Source organism: Nothoprocta perdicaria, unplaced genomic scaffold (assembly GCF_003342845.1).
Source record: "Nothoprocta perdicaria isolate Ctin4 unplaced genomic scaffold, notPer1 scaffold_15, whole genome shotgun sequence".
Taxonomy (NCBI): Eukaryota; Metazoa; Chordata; class Aves; order Tinamiformes; family Tinamidae; genus Nothoprocta; species Nothoprocta perdicaria.
Window position 1 is genome coordinate 2,903,467 of NW_020454649.1, and position 13,302 is coordinate 2,916,768.

A 13,302-nucleotide genomic window follows, 5' to 3' on the forward strand; every position below is an offset into this window, starting at 1 on the left:
AGAACACATGTTACCAAAAATCACAGTTCCCTATTCTTCCCTTCAGTAGGCTGCAATATCACAGCTTTTAGATGCAAGTGCAATCAACTCTAAATAGGAATTGCATAGTATTTGACTTGGTACTGATACTAAACAACAAAACAACCAGGACTACATAAAAATCTATGATGAAGACTCTGACTATCAACAGTAAGCCACATAATGGTTATGAACAAAACTCTTCGGTCAGTATTACTGACAGCAATATTTTAAGGAAAAATCTGCAGAGACTAGCAATTTATACATTCCTGATACATGGCCAGGACATTGGGCTTAATTTATTCCCCTTCTAAAATATTTGCTCATGGTCCTTTCAGCCCAGTCTGGTATTTTCCACATTACTTCATTAGAGGTGAGAGAGATAAATTTGTTTTAARTATCAAAGAGTATAAGCGCTTGGAAGGGTTTTGGAGTGTGACATTTGCTGTTTGTTCTTTTTTATAGCTATAGGTAACAATAGGTAAATTCGCCTTCTGATGCATAAATATCAGTGTCTGTCATACAGGAAGACAACCTTTTCCCTCATCTCAAGATTAGAAACCTTCATAAGGCCATCACATATCAAAATAAAAGCCTACCCACAGAASCCATCCTAAGAAGCCTCTGAATTGATATACTGGGCTTAAAAAAAAAAAAAAAAAACTGTGCAAAGTTTAACACTCCATATGCACTTAAACAGCCTCTTAAACAACAGTTTAACACTAAATGAAATAGGAGACAGACTATTTGATTTCAAAGGTTTTTTTTTTTTTTGTAAAGCTCTACTGGTCTAACTAAATTAGAGTTCCTTTTCAGCGTGCACACAGAAACTCACTGCAGCTTCCCAGGGTGATGCTCCAGCTTAGGAGGGGCTGAAACTGAAGGGCCTGCGGGAGCTGAGGTAGGAGCAGCAGCTGCTGGAGCCAGAGGGGACAGGGCACCAGCATCCGCCGGGATTTCAACCGCCTTCCAGTCCTGCCCGTCTTCCACGAGCAGGCCGATCAGCGAGCCCAAGCGAACGTTTTTGCTTCCTTCTTCCACCTAAATTTAGGGCAACAAGAACATTAAGTTAACGTAAGTTACATACTTCACGCTACACACTAGTCTGACTAAAAAAGGGTAGATGTGAAAATTTCAGTCATCTTAATGGCCCTTTGTCAGGAAAACACCTTCAGTTTTCTCGCTCCTATCAATAATGAAAACAGCAACAGCAGTTGCTAATATGAAGTATGGAGAAGTATGAACCACCCCATACACCTGAAGCCAGGACTCAGAACTCGAGGTAAGTTGCAGGCTGCTGAGTACCAGAGCCTCTCAAGGGCAGTAACATTCCCAGGGCACCTGCCCAGGTGGGAAACAGCCTTTCAGGACCCCAGGTAGCCAAGAGTTAGACAAGTTAGACCATATTGGCCCAAACAGATCTCTAAACCAAGGAGYTGGACATTAAATCTCCACCAGGAAGCCAAACCCTTGTCTGAAAGTGTATCTGCAACACCGACATTTTGCAAACCACTACCAGACATCTGCAAAACTGGAAAAAAAGTCACAAAGCAAAAATATAGAGTATCAGGTAGCACAGTTTTCTAATTACTTTCAATAGGTGTCTTAGAGGACAGAATGCTGTAACCGCACAGGCTCTAACAGGCAGATGCAAACACTGAACTGCATTACTCTTACCTAGGTTTGCTGTCTGGCACTAACTCTCAAACTAGAGCATTTCATATTTCATATCATTTTCCTCCTCCCCTCAGAGGGGCCGACACTAGACCAAAGTAGGTAGAGGAGAGGCAATCTGAGTATGTTCTGATAAAACATTCCATATTTCTGTCAGCCCCGTTCCCTTCCCACCCGCAAACACCGGGTTAACTTCAGTGCAACTCTTATTCTTTAATAGCAACCATTACATGAAAGAGCTCTCAGATCAATACTTCTTGTACTGATCTCTTGTTGCATTCTTCTCATTAATATTCTGAGCTTCATCTGAGAGAAAAAAAGTCTGAAGTGTCGGTCAAGCCTTGTTTTTATTCAGATGAATTTAAACTACCCGGGGACACAGAAGGGCAATGAAAATTCTTGAACTTATTAGGCTAATGCTGAAAATTTCTAGGCCCATTAATAAGTAGATTTGTGTCTCTCCATGAAAACGCTGCTGCCAGCTATTCATATCAAATTACTGCCACTCATAATCAAATAAAAMAGCAGCTTGAACCTAGTGCACATACAACCTACCTTACTTAATCATCAGGAATATGAAAAATAACTAGATAGACAGATCTCTTCGGCAGAAAAGGCTTCAAGACTGCATAGGATTACAGGATTACAAACTAAGCATGAATCAATGTAGACAAAAAAAAAAAAAAAAAAAGACATGAGAAGGGTGGCATGTGTGTTACATTTATCCCAGAAGTTTCCCTCCCTGAAGGGCTGAAGAAATAGATGGACTATATAAACCAGGTGAGAGCGCCAACTTTCAACACCAACTGTTAGAGAAAGTCTGGAGAATTACAACAGAATAAACGCAGAATAAAAGGGATAAGATTTTTYAAAATAGTTCTTTGAGGTTGAAAAAAAAGATATGTTAGGGGTCTATTAATACATACATGTCTGTGACAAATGTTCTAGTAATTAGCAACTACTTTGCAATTAAGTTTTTTAATAGTCTCATTACCAAAAGTTGCATTTATACAGAGCAATATTTACAGGGCAATGTCTGACACATGTTTTAATGCAAAATTACAGAAAAAACRTATTTGTTTTTTAGGTAACAGTCCAGCAACTACACAGAGTTGTTCTGAGCACTCATGCTCAGAAATAGGACCAGAAGACTGGATATCATCTCCACATAATGATTTGGAATATTGTGCAAAGTTAGAAAGATCTCAAATTTCTTATAGTTGCTCTTGGATCAAAAACAGKATTAAAATGGTTGAAGAACAATCGATTCCAATAGAGGTGCGTTAATTAAAATCTTAAATTTAAGATTGACAAGAACTCATTACTTAGCTTTTACACAACTTTGAATTCTAAAAATATTTTAACTTCATTTCCCCTAAGTACGCGGAATCCTTATTTCTTTTTCTTCCTGCATTTCAGATGCATTGTGTTTTACAAAATATTTATAACCTGATATTAGGCCTCCATTAATTAGGAAGACTAGAATTTTCTAATTTAAAAGGAAACATTTCAATGTTTCACACTTCACACTGAAATCAGATTCTTAAGTTATCCTTATGCTGTGAAACAATCATCCTCAAATATTTTAAGAAAAAAAAAAACCCTAACAACATTGGTATGCTCACTATGAGTTAATATCCCTTTAAACAGATTATGCAAAACAAAAAAATAACCATTTTAAAGAGCCTTTCATATTATTTTAAATAAAGGTAAAATTAAAATGGTAAGATGTTTCTACCCTAGGGGAGCATGCTAATGGTAAAATGTTTCCCTAAACAGCAATTTTAAATGGCAAAAATGTTTCCACTATAGAACATARAGGATCTCAGGAAAAAAAGAGAAAACTCAACACACACACACGTCTCCCCGGGTCATATTAATGAACATTTAGTTAATGAAAACCTATACGGTAAATTCCTCGAAGCAGGACATTTACCTTAGGAAACTGGCAGTGGCAATTACAAAAACACTCTCATGAACCGAGTGCCTAAATTGGAGAACATTCTATTTAGATAGCGAAATAACTCTTAAGCTTAAAATTCCAGTGAGGCAAAACATAACCCCCAAACTAATAATAAAACAACAGAAAACATTTGGAAGCCTGCATGCATCTCACCACCTACTCGCTAATATTATTTTTAATTGCATGCTACTGTTCTGCAAGGAGAGCAATTTTCACACCAAAGAAGAGCCCAATCACAGGCTGTGAATGCTGCCGAAAAGTCTCTATGAATGGTTTTGTCCCTCCTGGGSTACCAGGAAACGTTGGTTAACGATTCCTGATGGTGTTAACAATTCACAGCATATGAAGGCCCAGGCCCCTAACTGAAAAATGCTATGGATTCTAGAAGACATTCACTGCTCTACAGTGCAGACCCAGGCCCAAGGTACTCAGATCTGCCTGCTGAAACGTAGTGGAGACCACACACCCTACCTCTCGCCATCGCTTAGTTAAGCATGGTAGTTAACTCTATATGAAAGAGAAATAAAACAAAACCCTATAATGTACAGGCCTGATTAATGCTGTGAGATATATAGTGGATTAAAACATCCTTTTAAGGCCCAGCTTTGCATATGAAAGATGGAAACAGCATATAAAAGCAAGCAGAATGTTAACAGGGATGTATTTATGATGAGTGATGAAGTCTTGTACCATAAAGCCAAGTGGTTTAAGGAAGAACTGCAACTGCTCTGCAGTCGGAGCTCTTGCAGAAAACCAAAACAAAGAGCAATAGAGAAATTTACAGTGTGAGACTTCTACGATAATGCCTTCTTACACAYGACTAAAAGGCAAGCCTTAAGCAGCGCAGATCCAAACCAAATCCTTCATCCTAATCCACGCAGTCTAGTTGCTACTGCTCCTATCTTGGTGCAGAGCAGGATTTCAGGCCAAACAGAACCTAAGTAATACAAGACAAATTACAAAACGACCAAATCCCTACCAGTATTTTAGCCAAGATGCCATCATCGCTGGATTCCATGGTAACCACTGCTTTGTCCGTTTCAATCTCACACAACGCRTCTCCGGCGTTCACTGCTTCACCTGCAAAACGCAACAGAACTTAGGAACACTTAGTCTAAACTTCCTTTTGAATCTACTTGATTACAGAGACAGAGACATTTAAACCTRTGATACCAACGTTTTACACTTTTAATACATTCCCTGAGTAGCAGATATCCATAAAAAAAATCATTAATTTGTATCATCTTTCATTTTCAACTAAAAACATGATGATTCAGAGATGAAGAGTGCTGCAGCAGAGCACTGATCGGTAATTCACTGAATTTCAAATGGCCACCTTTTAAGTAGATTTTTCTAAGWGGAAGCCAACACACAATGAAATTGAGTTACACGAGATGACAAATCAGGAGCATAAGCAGGAATATAACCCGCAACCCTCCATTTTCATTGCCAGCCATAAACCAGAGAAAGCTACTGCTGAGATTTCTGAGATACTCATCACAAACAACAGTTTCTGTTACTAAGTATTACCATGGTGCTCCAAAGACTGACAGGGTTGAAAGTTCCCTGATTTGTATGTACACTATTAAATATATACAAATAAAAATTGAATTGCTTCAAATGGCAACCCCACACCCCACGTTTGCTTCCTAAGTCTCTTATATAGCCAGCAAAACATTAAAAAAACCCCCACAACTTTGTGAAATAAAAATATCCATAAGTGTTAGAAGTARCTTTTTCTATTATATTACACAAGTCTATAGGCAGAATTGCCCTAAGCATCTTTTCTTCTGCTCTCAAGGAATATGTCAACCTGTTAGTGCATGAGAAAAATGTTATGGGTCTGGATTCACTCAGCAGATGAACACAACTGGACAGTCAGCATTAAGCTGACACTACACTAGAAAACCTTGATCCTGTTGTTGAATGTTTCGGCCTCCAGCAGAATAGTTCCTTACAGTTCCATCGTTCCTTACAGAGTACTCAAAAAGCAGTATAATAAATATAAACCTAACTCATGAATGTATTTTTAATATTAAGAATTTAATAACCCACCAGCACTATAAATGCTGCCACAGTATTATCTGTTTAAGTATTCAACTCAATTCTTCCTGCCACTGTCTGCAGTGTTCAAGTATATGAAGAAAAACTCTATTTAYAGGTTTACATGTTGCAACCATTTATTTATTTATTCACCAACCATACAACCATTTATTCAGTTGCAATCATTTAGCTAAGAGAAATAAATCATCTCCCTTACTTCCTGGTTTAGGACTATCTGAATGGAAAGAAACAAAAAAACAGGTATATTACCATTCCTGTGACCTCTCTAGTGGTGAACAGTGAAACATTCAAACCTCAGTCAATTACAGAACATCCAATTTTTCAAGTCAAAAGTGTTCCTATTCTGAAGCTTGGCAAAGGAGGCCACAAACACTTGAGTACTTAATGTAATAACCTAATTGCCACATTGCACTTTGCATTAATTAGAGCATAAACAATTTATGAAAGAAATCCTGTATTCTAGGGTTGATATCAGTGATTTAATTCCACTAGACGATTAATTCAAATGGCCTGGTACATCAGACTGCTAAGCAAGTCTTTGGTAGATGCTAAGAAATCCAGTTGTTGTGTAAATTCCATAACCTCCTGCACAAAGACAGGCAAGCTCAAAGCTCCTCCACTCCATATCTCAACCCCTGTCCCCTGCCTGCAATCACTGTAAATGCTTTGCACCACAAAGCACAGTAGTAACTCCAACAGTGCAAGTTAGCCAAAGTAAATACATCATGGAAAATGGATGCATGAATGAAATCTCCTAATTTTGGTGCATCGGGCTGTTTACAGACACCTGTGAAGAATTCCCTTGAGCAGGGGAGAAAAGCCAAAGCCTTCATGTACCTGGACAAACCACTTTTTCCTTATTTCACAGTAGCCTTCAAATCAAAACAAACATACACACTCATGTGTTTCAGTACCTAATTGCAACAGAAACAACAGCTCATGCCTCCTGATGCCCTTTCCCATGTTAATTACAAATCAGATTTCCAAACAGAGTAAATTAAAGGAAAAAAAAAAAAGAAAAGAAAAAAAAAAGAGGTTTGTTGAGAACAAACAAAACAACATAGGACAAAGGGATTTGCCGAGATGGCAGCTCTCAGAGCTGTTCCACAGCAAACACTGGAAGTCCTGTGCACACGTGGGGGTGCACGTGCACCCTGTGATTCATTTCCCACAGCGAGACTCAGGGATCGGGATCTCTGCTGAAGCAGTTTCCCTCTGGGGGTCGGATGCAATGGGCTACTGGCCATAGCCTCCTTCCGGTCACTAGCAGAGAAGTGCCCAAATCATAAGACAAACTGTGTTTCTTGATGTACTCTTCACAAACCAAATTAAAGCTGACTGGGTATAGAGACTGAAGGCCCCGGAGGTTGTGTCTCAGAAGAAGGTCAGGTTACACTGTACAAGGAAACAGCTACTACTGCTGCGTAGTCTGTTTTCTGCCCACGAGAACAAGAGGGCTTTAGTCTCCAGGGCTGCCAGTCTATCATCTTTCATCAACACTAAATTCATGCATAATAAATACCGGTTTTAGAAACACAGTTTTATTTTTAAGTATCCATCTTTATTACCCTGAGGAATTGATATGAAGCAGCATTAATGATGAGAGGAAAGTAGTAAAGCTGTCAATTAAATGCAGCATTTTTCCTTTTGCTAGAGTGAAATCATCTGCCTCTCCTCCAACGCATAAAATGAAAACATTTGATTTCTACACAAAGAGCAGAGAAAGTGATGATAGCAGCAGYATTCTACTGGCCCCTGCTGGTCAGGCACAGCCTGCAGCTTTCTCCTCTCAAGTACTCCCAGGTACTTATTTCATTTTATCGTATATAAAATTATCAAACATTTAGATTCACTAACGTAGATGACCAACACACTGACRGATGTTGTGGTTCTGCTCTGCAGTGAGAGCAGAAGCAATAGATCACTTGGCTCTTTTCTCCAAAACTTATGTCTCCATTTTCTTATATCATCATTATATTAATTCCAGGTTGACTGAGAAAATAACGTTCAGAGGAACTAATTATGGCCACAGATGTGTCAATTAAGACAGCATCCAATATTCAGTTTTAGTCTTTTTTCTAAAGAGAAAGTAGAGCAGAGGAAATCCTAATGTGGTTTATATCTAAGACCATTCACCAGTAAGATTTGATGTTAAGTTTGTGATACAGAGCAAAATTAAATTCATTTCAACTCCTCCAACGATGTCGTTTACTACTAAAACACTTTAAATCACAAAACAACACACAAAAAACAAGATTTTTATATGTTTAATGGATAAATTAATAACGACTAATGATCAGAAAAGGATTTCCAGCTGTTCCTTCCTCTCTACATAATCTTGGACTTGCTACTTTACTAACTGAAGCTTCAAGCTTTGCTAACATGGAGCAAATACATTTTACAGATTGACACGCTGTATTTTTCCAAGTAAACTCTTCAGAAATTCTTAACACAAGTTTTACAAGCAAAATCTCATGACCACTATGTAAGGACCTCGAAGGCATAAAATCACTGCCTTTCCATCACCCGCAAAATGTCTAAAACACACTATGAGCAAAGTAGGGGTCAGTTTCTCTTCAGGTGTCATAGTGCAGACAGCTGAAACTAACTGAGGTTCCAAAATATCCTATCATGAAAATTAACTAGCTTACAAGCGCCTCTTCAGCTTTCAGAGTAGACTATAATTTAAGCATTTGGAGGARAGTAATAACTTACTTGCTTTGCAGTTGTTAAATAACTATAAAAATACTATGTCTTTCTAATATATTGGAAAAACAAAGCAGAGAGCCTGCCCCAAATCAAAGGCTCTCAGACAAAATTACTGAGCTCCAGTAACACACTAGATGTGACAGGGAGAGATGAACTTTAGATGAACTAAACAAAGCAACCAGATGACTTTCCAGTGTCAGTGCTGCAGAATAGCCCAGTGAAGAATTCCACATTCCACTAGAAAAAGAGAACGCTCACCTATCAAATTTTTGCTCCATACTACTAAGGTGCAAGCTGAAAGGACRAACTTTTCCCAAAGACTAGCTTGGAAAAGTTAACAAAATACAGCAATTGTGGCAATAGAAAATTATCTATTTTACCCATCTATCTTACCTTCCTTTTTTAACCATTTCACAATGTTTCCTTCTTCCATCGTCGGAGAAAGTGCAGGCATGAGAACTTTAATGGGTGGCGTACCTGCAACACAAGCACATGATTAYCTAAATTAGATTACCCTGAAAGTATATTTGTCCTCTGTTAACTGCTTAACTCAACTCAAATAAGACTGAAGCAGTTTACAAATCTGAAAAACAGTTGAACGCTCACTAAAAAGTTGTTCCTTTTCTACAGGTTACAAACAAACATGCACTGCGAATGCAGGTCAGAGAAGCACAGAGTGTAAACCTCATCTGTTATGTATGCAAAAGGAGTTAACTTGAATACTCATAAATAATACATAACTACCAGGCAAATCAAACTCTGTCTTAAAATACAATATAAACACTTAGGGGCTTCAGATCCTCATGCTGTCTCAACTTTGATTCAACTACTATTTAATTAAAACTTTCCCTGGGACCCATGCTTRGTACATTATTAAAAATAATACCACCTAATATTTCAAGTTACTGTCAGCTCAATCTGATGTACTGAACAAGACTGTGGTGGACTGAAGTGAAGTAAGGTTAGAGAACCTTTCTCCAATAAACATGTAAACAGAGAGATATGTAAATACATGAACTCAAATCTGGGAGTTGAGGCTGCAAGCAAGCTGAAGTTGGTATGGAGGACAAAAATGCAGCCAAAAAAACCCACAAATATGCATTAGAATAGATCAGCAGCTACTAATGCTGTGCTGCTGTCTCCCTTCCACAGAGATACCACAGATATCAAATACCGAGCCAGTTAAAGCATCCCATGCAACAGAGACATAAGTGCTAAGCCAAATCACATTTCCATTTTCTYGGGCTTCCAGAAGTAGCCCTACAGATGCTTAGTTCTGCTTCCCTTGTACGACCTCTAAGCTAAACCTTGGGTAACGTGCTGTGCCCCAGCCGCTCAAGCGCTCCAAGACACTACATGAATGAGCCAGGGCTCGTGGCAAGCTGGCAGCACGGGGAGCTCACAGYGCACGCATCAGGCTCGCAAGAGCCGAGGAGCCCAAGGGAAAGAGCAACAGGCGGAGGCAGCTCGGTGCCCAGGAGAGGCCGGCGCGGCGGGAGCGGGAGCCGCAGGGTGAGGCCCAGGGCTCCGGGCCGCCGCGCGGCCACGTGCCAGGAGCGCGGCCAACCCCAGGCACAGGGCTCCCGGCCCTGCCCTCGAGCTCTTCTTCTACATGTGCACTGCGCCAGCAGTACGGATTTGCACATCGGMGCAAACGGCCTCCTCTGCTGTGTCTCAAAGTACTCACCCATCCCCAGGCTGCTGGTCACGGGTATGCGCACGYGGGAACGGAGAGCGGGGAAAACAGAGAACGAACTCGGGCAGTGGTCAGAATCCTTTCTGACTTTTAGCCAGAGGTTAGRTACTGATATCTTGGCTGCAATTACTGCAGCGTTAAGAACATGACAWGGCAAAGTATATAATCCCATTCACTCAAAGCTCAAAAATTAAAGACAGAAATGGCAATTCAGAGCCCCAAACYGCACAGCCAGCAACACTGTGGGGCTCCTCAGAAGCCACCACAAACATCTTCCTCCTCATCTTTGTGCTAGGCTGTGGAATCTTCCCTAGATGATAAAATGTATTTCAGTGGCAAGATCTTATATTTCTGTTAAAAAGATCAAAAGATATCTCATCACAGAGGCCTTCTTCATGGAGATGTAACCATGGACAGAGACCAGACCATAGATCTTAACTGTCTCTACGTTACTGCTACCCTGTTATGAAAGAATAGACGATAGCACTTGTGAAAGAGTAAAGAAGCATTTAGCAATAAATATTTAAGGGGTGGGGTAATGTTAAAGAAAAAAAAAGTAGAATTTCTCCATTCTTCCTGGATATAACACCAATTTCTTTTATTGCAAACTGGACACATTGCAGCAAAGACCCAATAACCTCAGCAGCCGCTAACAATCTTGCTATTTCAATAGAGTCTGAGATCAGGAAGCAAGTTATTTATCTGCCAAAGTCTCCAGGGGATCAACACAACCAGGRCTGCACTCCCGAAACCCACAAACTGTGGGAAGGAGCCCAGTGTACACAGGGCTCCTGTTCCTGCAGGACTTTTCATGAAGAAATAGACACGCATTTGTTTCTGCCTTCCATTCCTTAATTCCAAACCACTCACAGAATGATCTTCCYGTGACACATAAACACTTGCCAGTTTCCATGCTCAGAAATGTATCCAATGCTCCTAACAACACCCGTACCTTTCACCACAATTGCCCCAAGAATTAAGTCAGGTTTCTTGCTGTTGCCTCCCAACTTGAACTGAAACATAAGTAAATGAACTACACTTTGAATGTGTACTAATCGGTGAATGTATACGTGCATTCATTTATCAAATCATGCTTATCTACAATGATTTAAGTACYGCAAGCTATGTATATAATTTGTCTTCACTCAAAAAGCATAGATAACAGCAAGTAGAAAAGAACGCATAACACACCAGTTGAAAACTTGTGTGATATAAAGAAATGCTTTGCTTCGCTTGTTTAACTTGCCCAGCACACTTTGGCATGGCAAATGTGATTTTGGAAGGCATATTCACATCAACATYTAGGACTAGCTAAAAATAGTGAGTACCTCTCATGAAAAAAAAAGGAAAGCGTCACAAAGCATCACACTTTTCTAATGAAGAAAAAATTAATATTTAATGATAGTGGCTAACACATGCCACTTCCTAAAGAGTGCCCCACTGCACTCCTGGGTACGCTCTGTAGGCRAGTTGGAGGCTGCTCGGATCTTTCTGCAGACAACAGAACATAAACTGTTATAAACAGAATATAAGCCAGGTAGATTAACAACACCGCTCAGTTTTACCTCAGAGGCGGGAGCAGGACTCAGCGACTTGCCCTGCATCCCCAATCCAAGCAAAGGTGACAACCACCCACCTCCCGACCTCCTGGTCCGAGCTCTAGGCAATAAACACAGCACCGTAACTAGCAAGCTTTCCCTTCGGGGCTATGAAATCACGTCAGTGCAACGACAGCCTCTTGGATCTGCATCTACCATTCACCAGAGCTGCTCGCCAGCTGATACCCTATACTTTTGGAAAAATACCCTATATGGAAAAATAAAGCAGCATTTAAAATAAATCAAGAAGAGAAGCAAATTTGTTATGTCCCTGTTTTCATCAGAGGCTTTGGGGCAAGTCACATTTCCAACAGTTTGTTTGTTTGTTTAAATAGGGGCTTTGCTAAAAGAAATATCACATCCTCTGCGCTCCATGTGACTATGTTCCTTTTAATTTGTGTATAAGCGAACACAATCTTTACAGCCTAATCCACAGAGACTTCTTCTTTGCAGTTTTTATTCACTAACGGACTCCAAATTTTCACATGATGCTCTGTCCTCTCTGTCTTCTGATTCATTAACAGTTTCCGAACATCATCATCAGTCAGCAAAGCAAGTAACGTCTCAGGTGGTGGAGCTGGAAGGAAAATTTTCTTTCTCAAAGAAAATGACATTGCCCATCTAAGCACAACAGGTGAAAGACAAGGAAATGAAAAACCTCTAGAAGGTCATAACGGAGGTTAACCATGGGCTATGCCATCAGCAGCACTTTATTTGGCACCTTGTTCACCCTACTGCCCGTGCGTCTGTAGCGTGGTTTGCGTTTCCACTCCCACCAGGTGCACACCAGCATCTTCCTCCCGGTCATTCCCTCTGCTGGGCAACAAACTGGCAGGTAGGAGGCCGATTCTGATGCACTCTTCCCATGCACCCAACTTGAGTCAAGAAGAGTTCTGTCTACGCAAAGCAAATCTATCCCACCCCTCCCGGAGGACAGCAACAAACAGAATCATAAAAAACAAACAAATAAACATTTCCTTCACTTAGGCTAGCACTTACCCATAGCTATGGCCTCAGGTGTAAACATTTTAAGGCTGTTTAACTGCAAAAGCAGCAACAATAGACTTCAGTCCTGTGTGCATTTCGCTGTGTAACAAGCTAACTCTTCTTCCTTGCATTCATTTGTTTATATAAAACTTCTTTGCTACCTGGGCCRGACAAGAATTCCATCATTTTATGCTGTTACCTTTTCAGCTTTATTCCTCCTAGGGATTTGGCCTGGTTTCTGGCTTTTGTGCTTGCTTGCTCGATTTCAGAATTACTGATGGGTTATTAGGCCTTTCAAATTGACCTTCCCCTACGGCTTGTTTTTGGTTTTCCACAGCACACAGCACACAGCACTGAGGATGCGGGACTCTGCCCAGAAACTAGCCAGTATTTTTACAGAGCCTCGTCGCCGCGGCCTGCACCAACCCTGCGGCTCCGGGGGCCGTGCGGGGGGCCAGGCCAGGGCTCTGCGGAGCGCTGCGAAGCGAAGTACCCAGAGCAGCAGCCGGGCTCGCGCACGCCGCGGAAACCGAGCAGGCCGAGGGCAGCGGCGGGCCGGGAACCGCCGCCGGCCGGTCCCTGCCAGCGGCACC

At 40.7% G+C, this 13,302-nt stretch overlaps 2 protein-coding genes across 2 annotated transcripts in view; one reads left to right on the forward strand and one right to left on the reverse strand.

Moving 5' to 3' along the window:
- Nucleotides 1-13,041, reverse strand: part of PDHX (pyruvate dehydrogenase complex component X) — a 33,870-nt gene extending 20,829 nt beyond the window's left edge. The window contains exons 1-4 of the mRNA XM_026034676.1: nt 12,444-13,041; nt 8,822-8,905; nt 4,635-4,735; nt 854-1,059 (exon numbers count right to left, since the gene is read on the reverse strand). Of these exons, the coding sequence (XP_025890461.1) occupies nt 854-1,059; nt 4,635-4,735; nt 8,822-8,882 (368 nt within the window). The 5' untranslated portion in view covers nt 8,883-8,905; nt 12,444-13,041. The remainder of the gene's footprint in view (nt 1-853; nt 1,060-4,634; nt 4,736-8,821; nt 8,906-12,443) is intronic.
- The window catches only part of APIP (APAF1 interacting protein), a 16,550-nt gene continuing 15,656 nt past the window's right edge, over nt 12,409-13,302 (forward strand). The window contains exons 1-2 of the mRNA XM_026034770.1: nt 12,409-12,462; nt 13,047-13,280. Of these exons, the coding sequence (XP_025890555.1) occupies nt 12,409-12,462; nt 13,047-13,280 (288 nt within the window). The remainder of the gene's footprint in view (nt 12,463-13,046; nt 13,281-13,302) is intronic.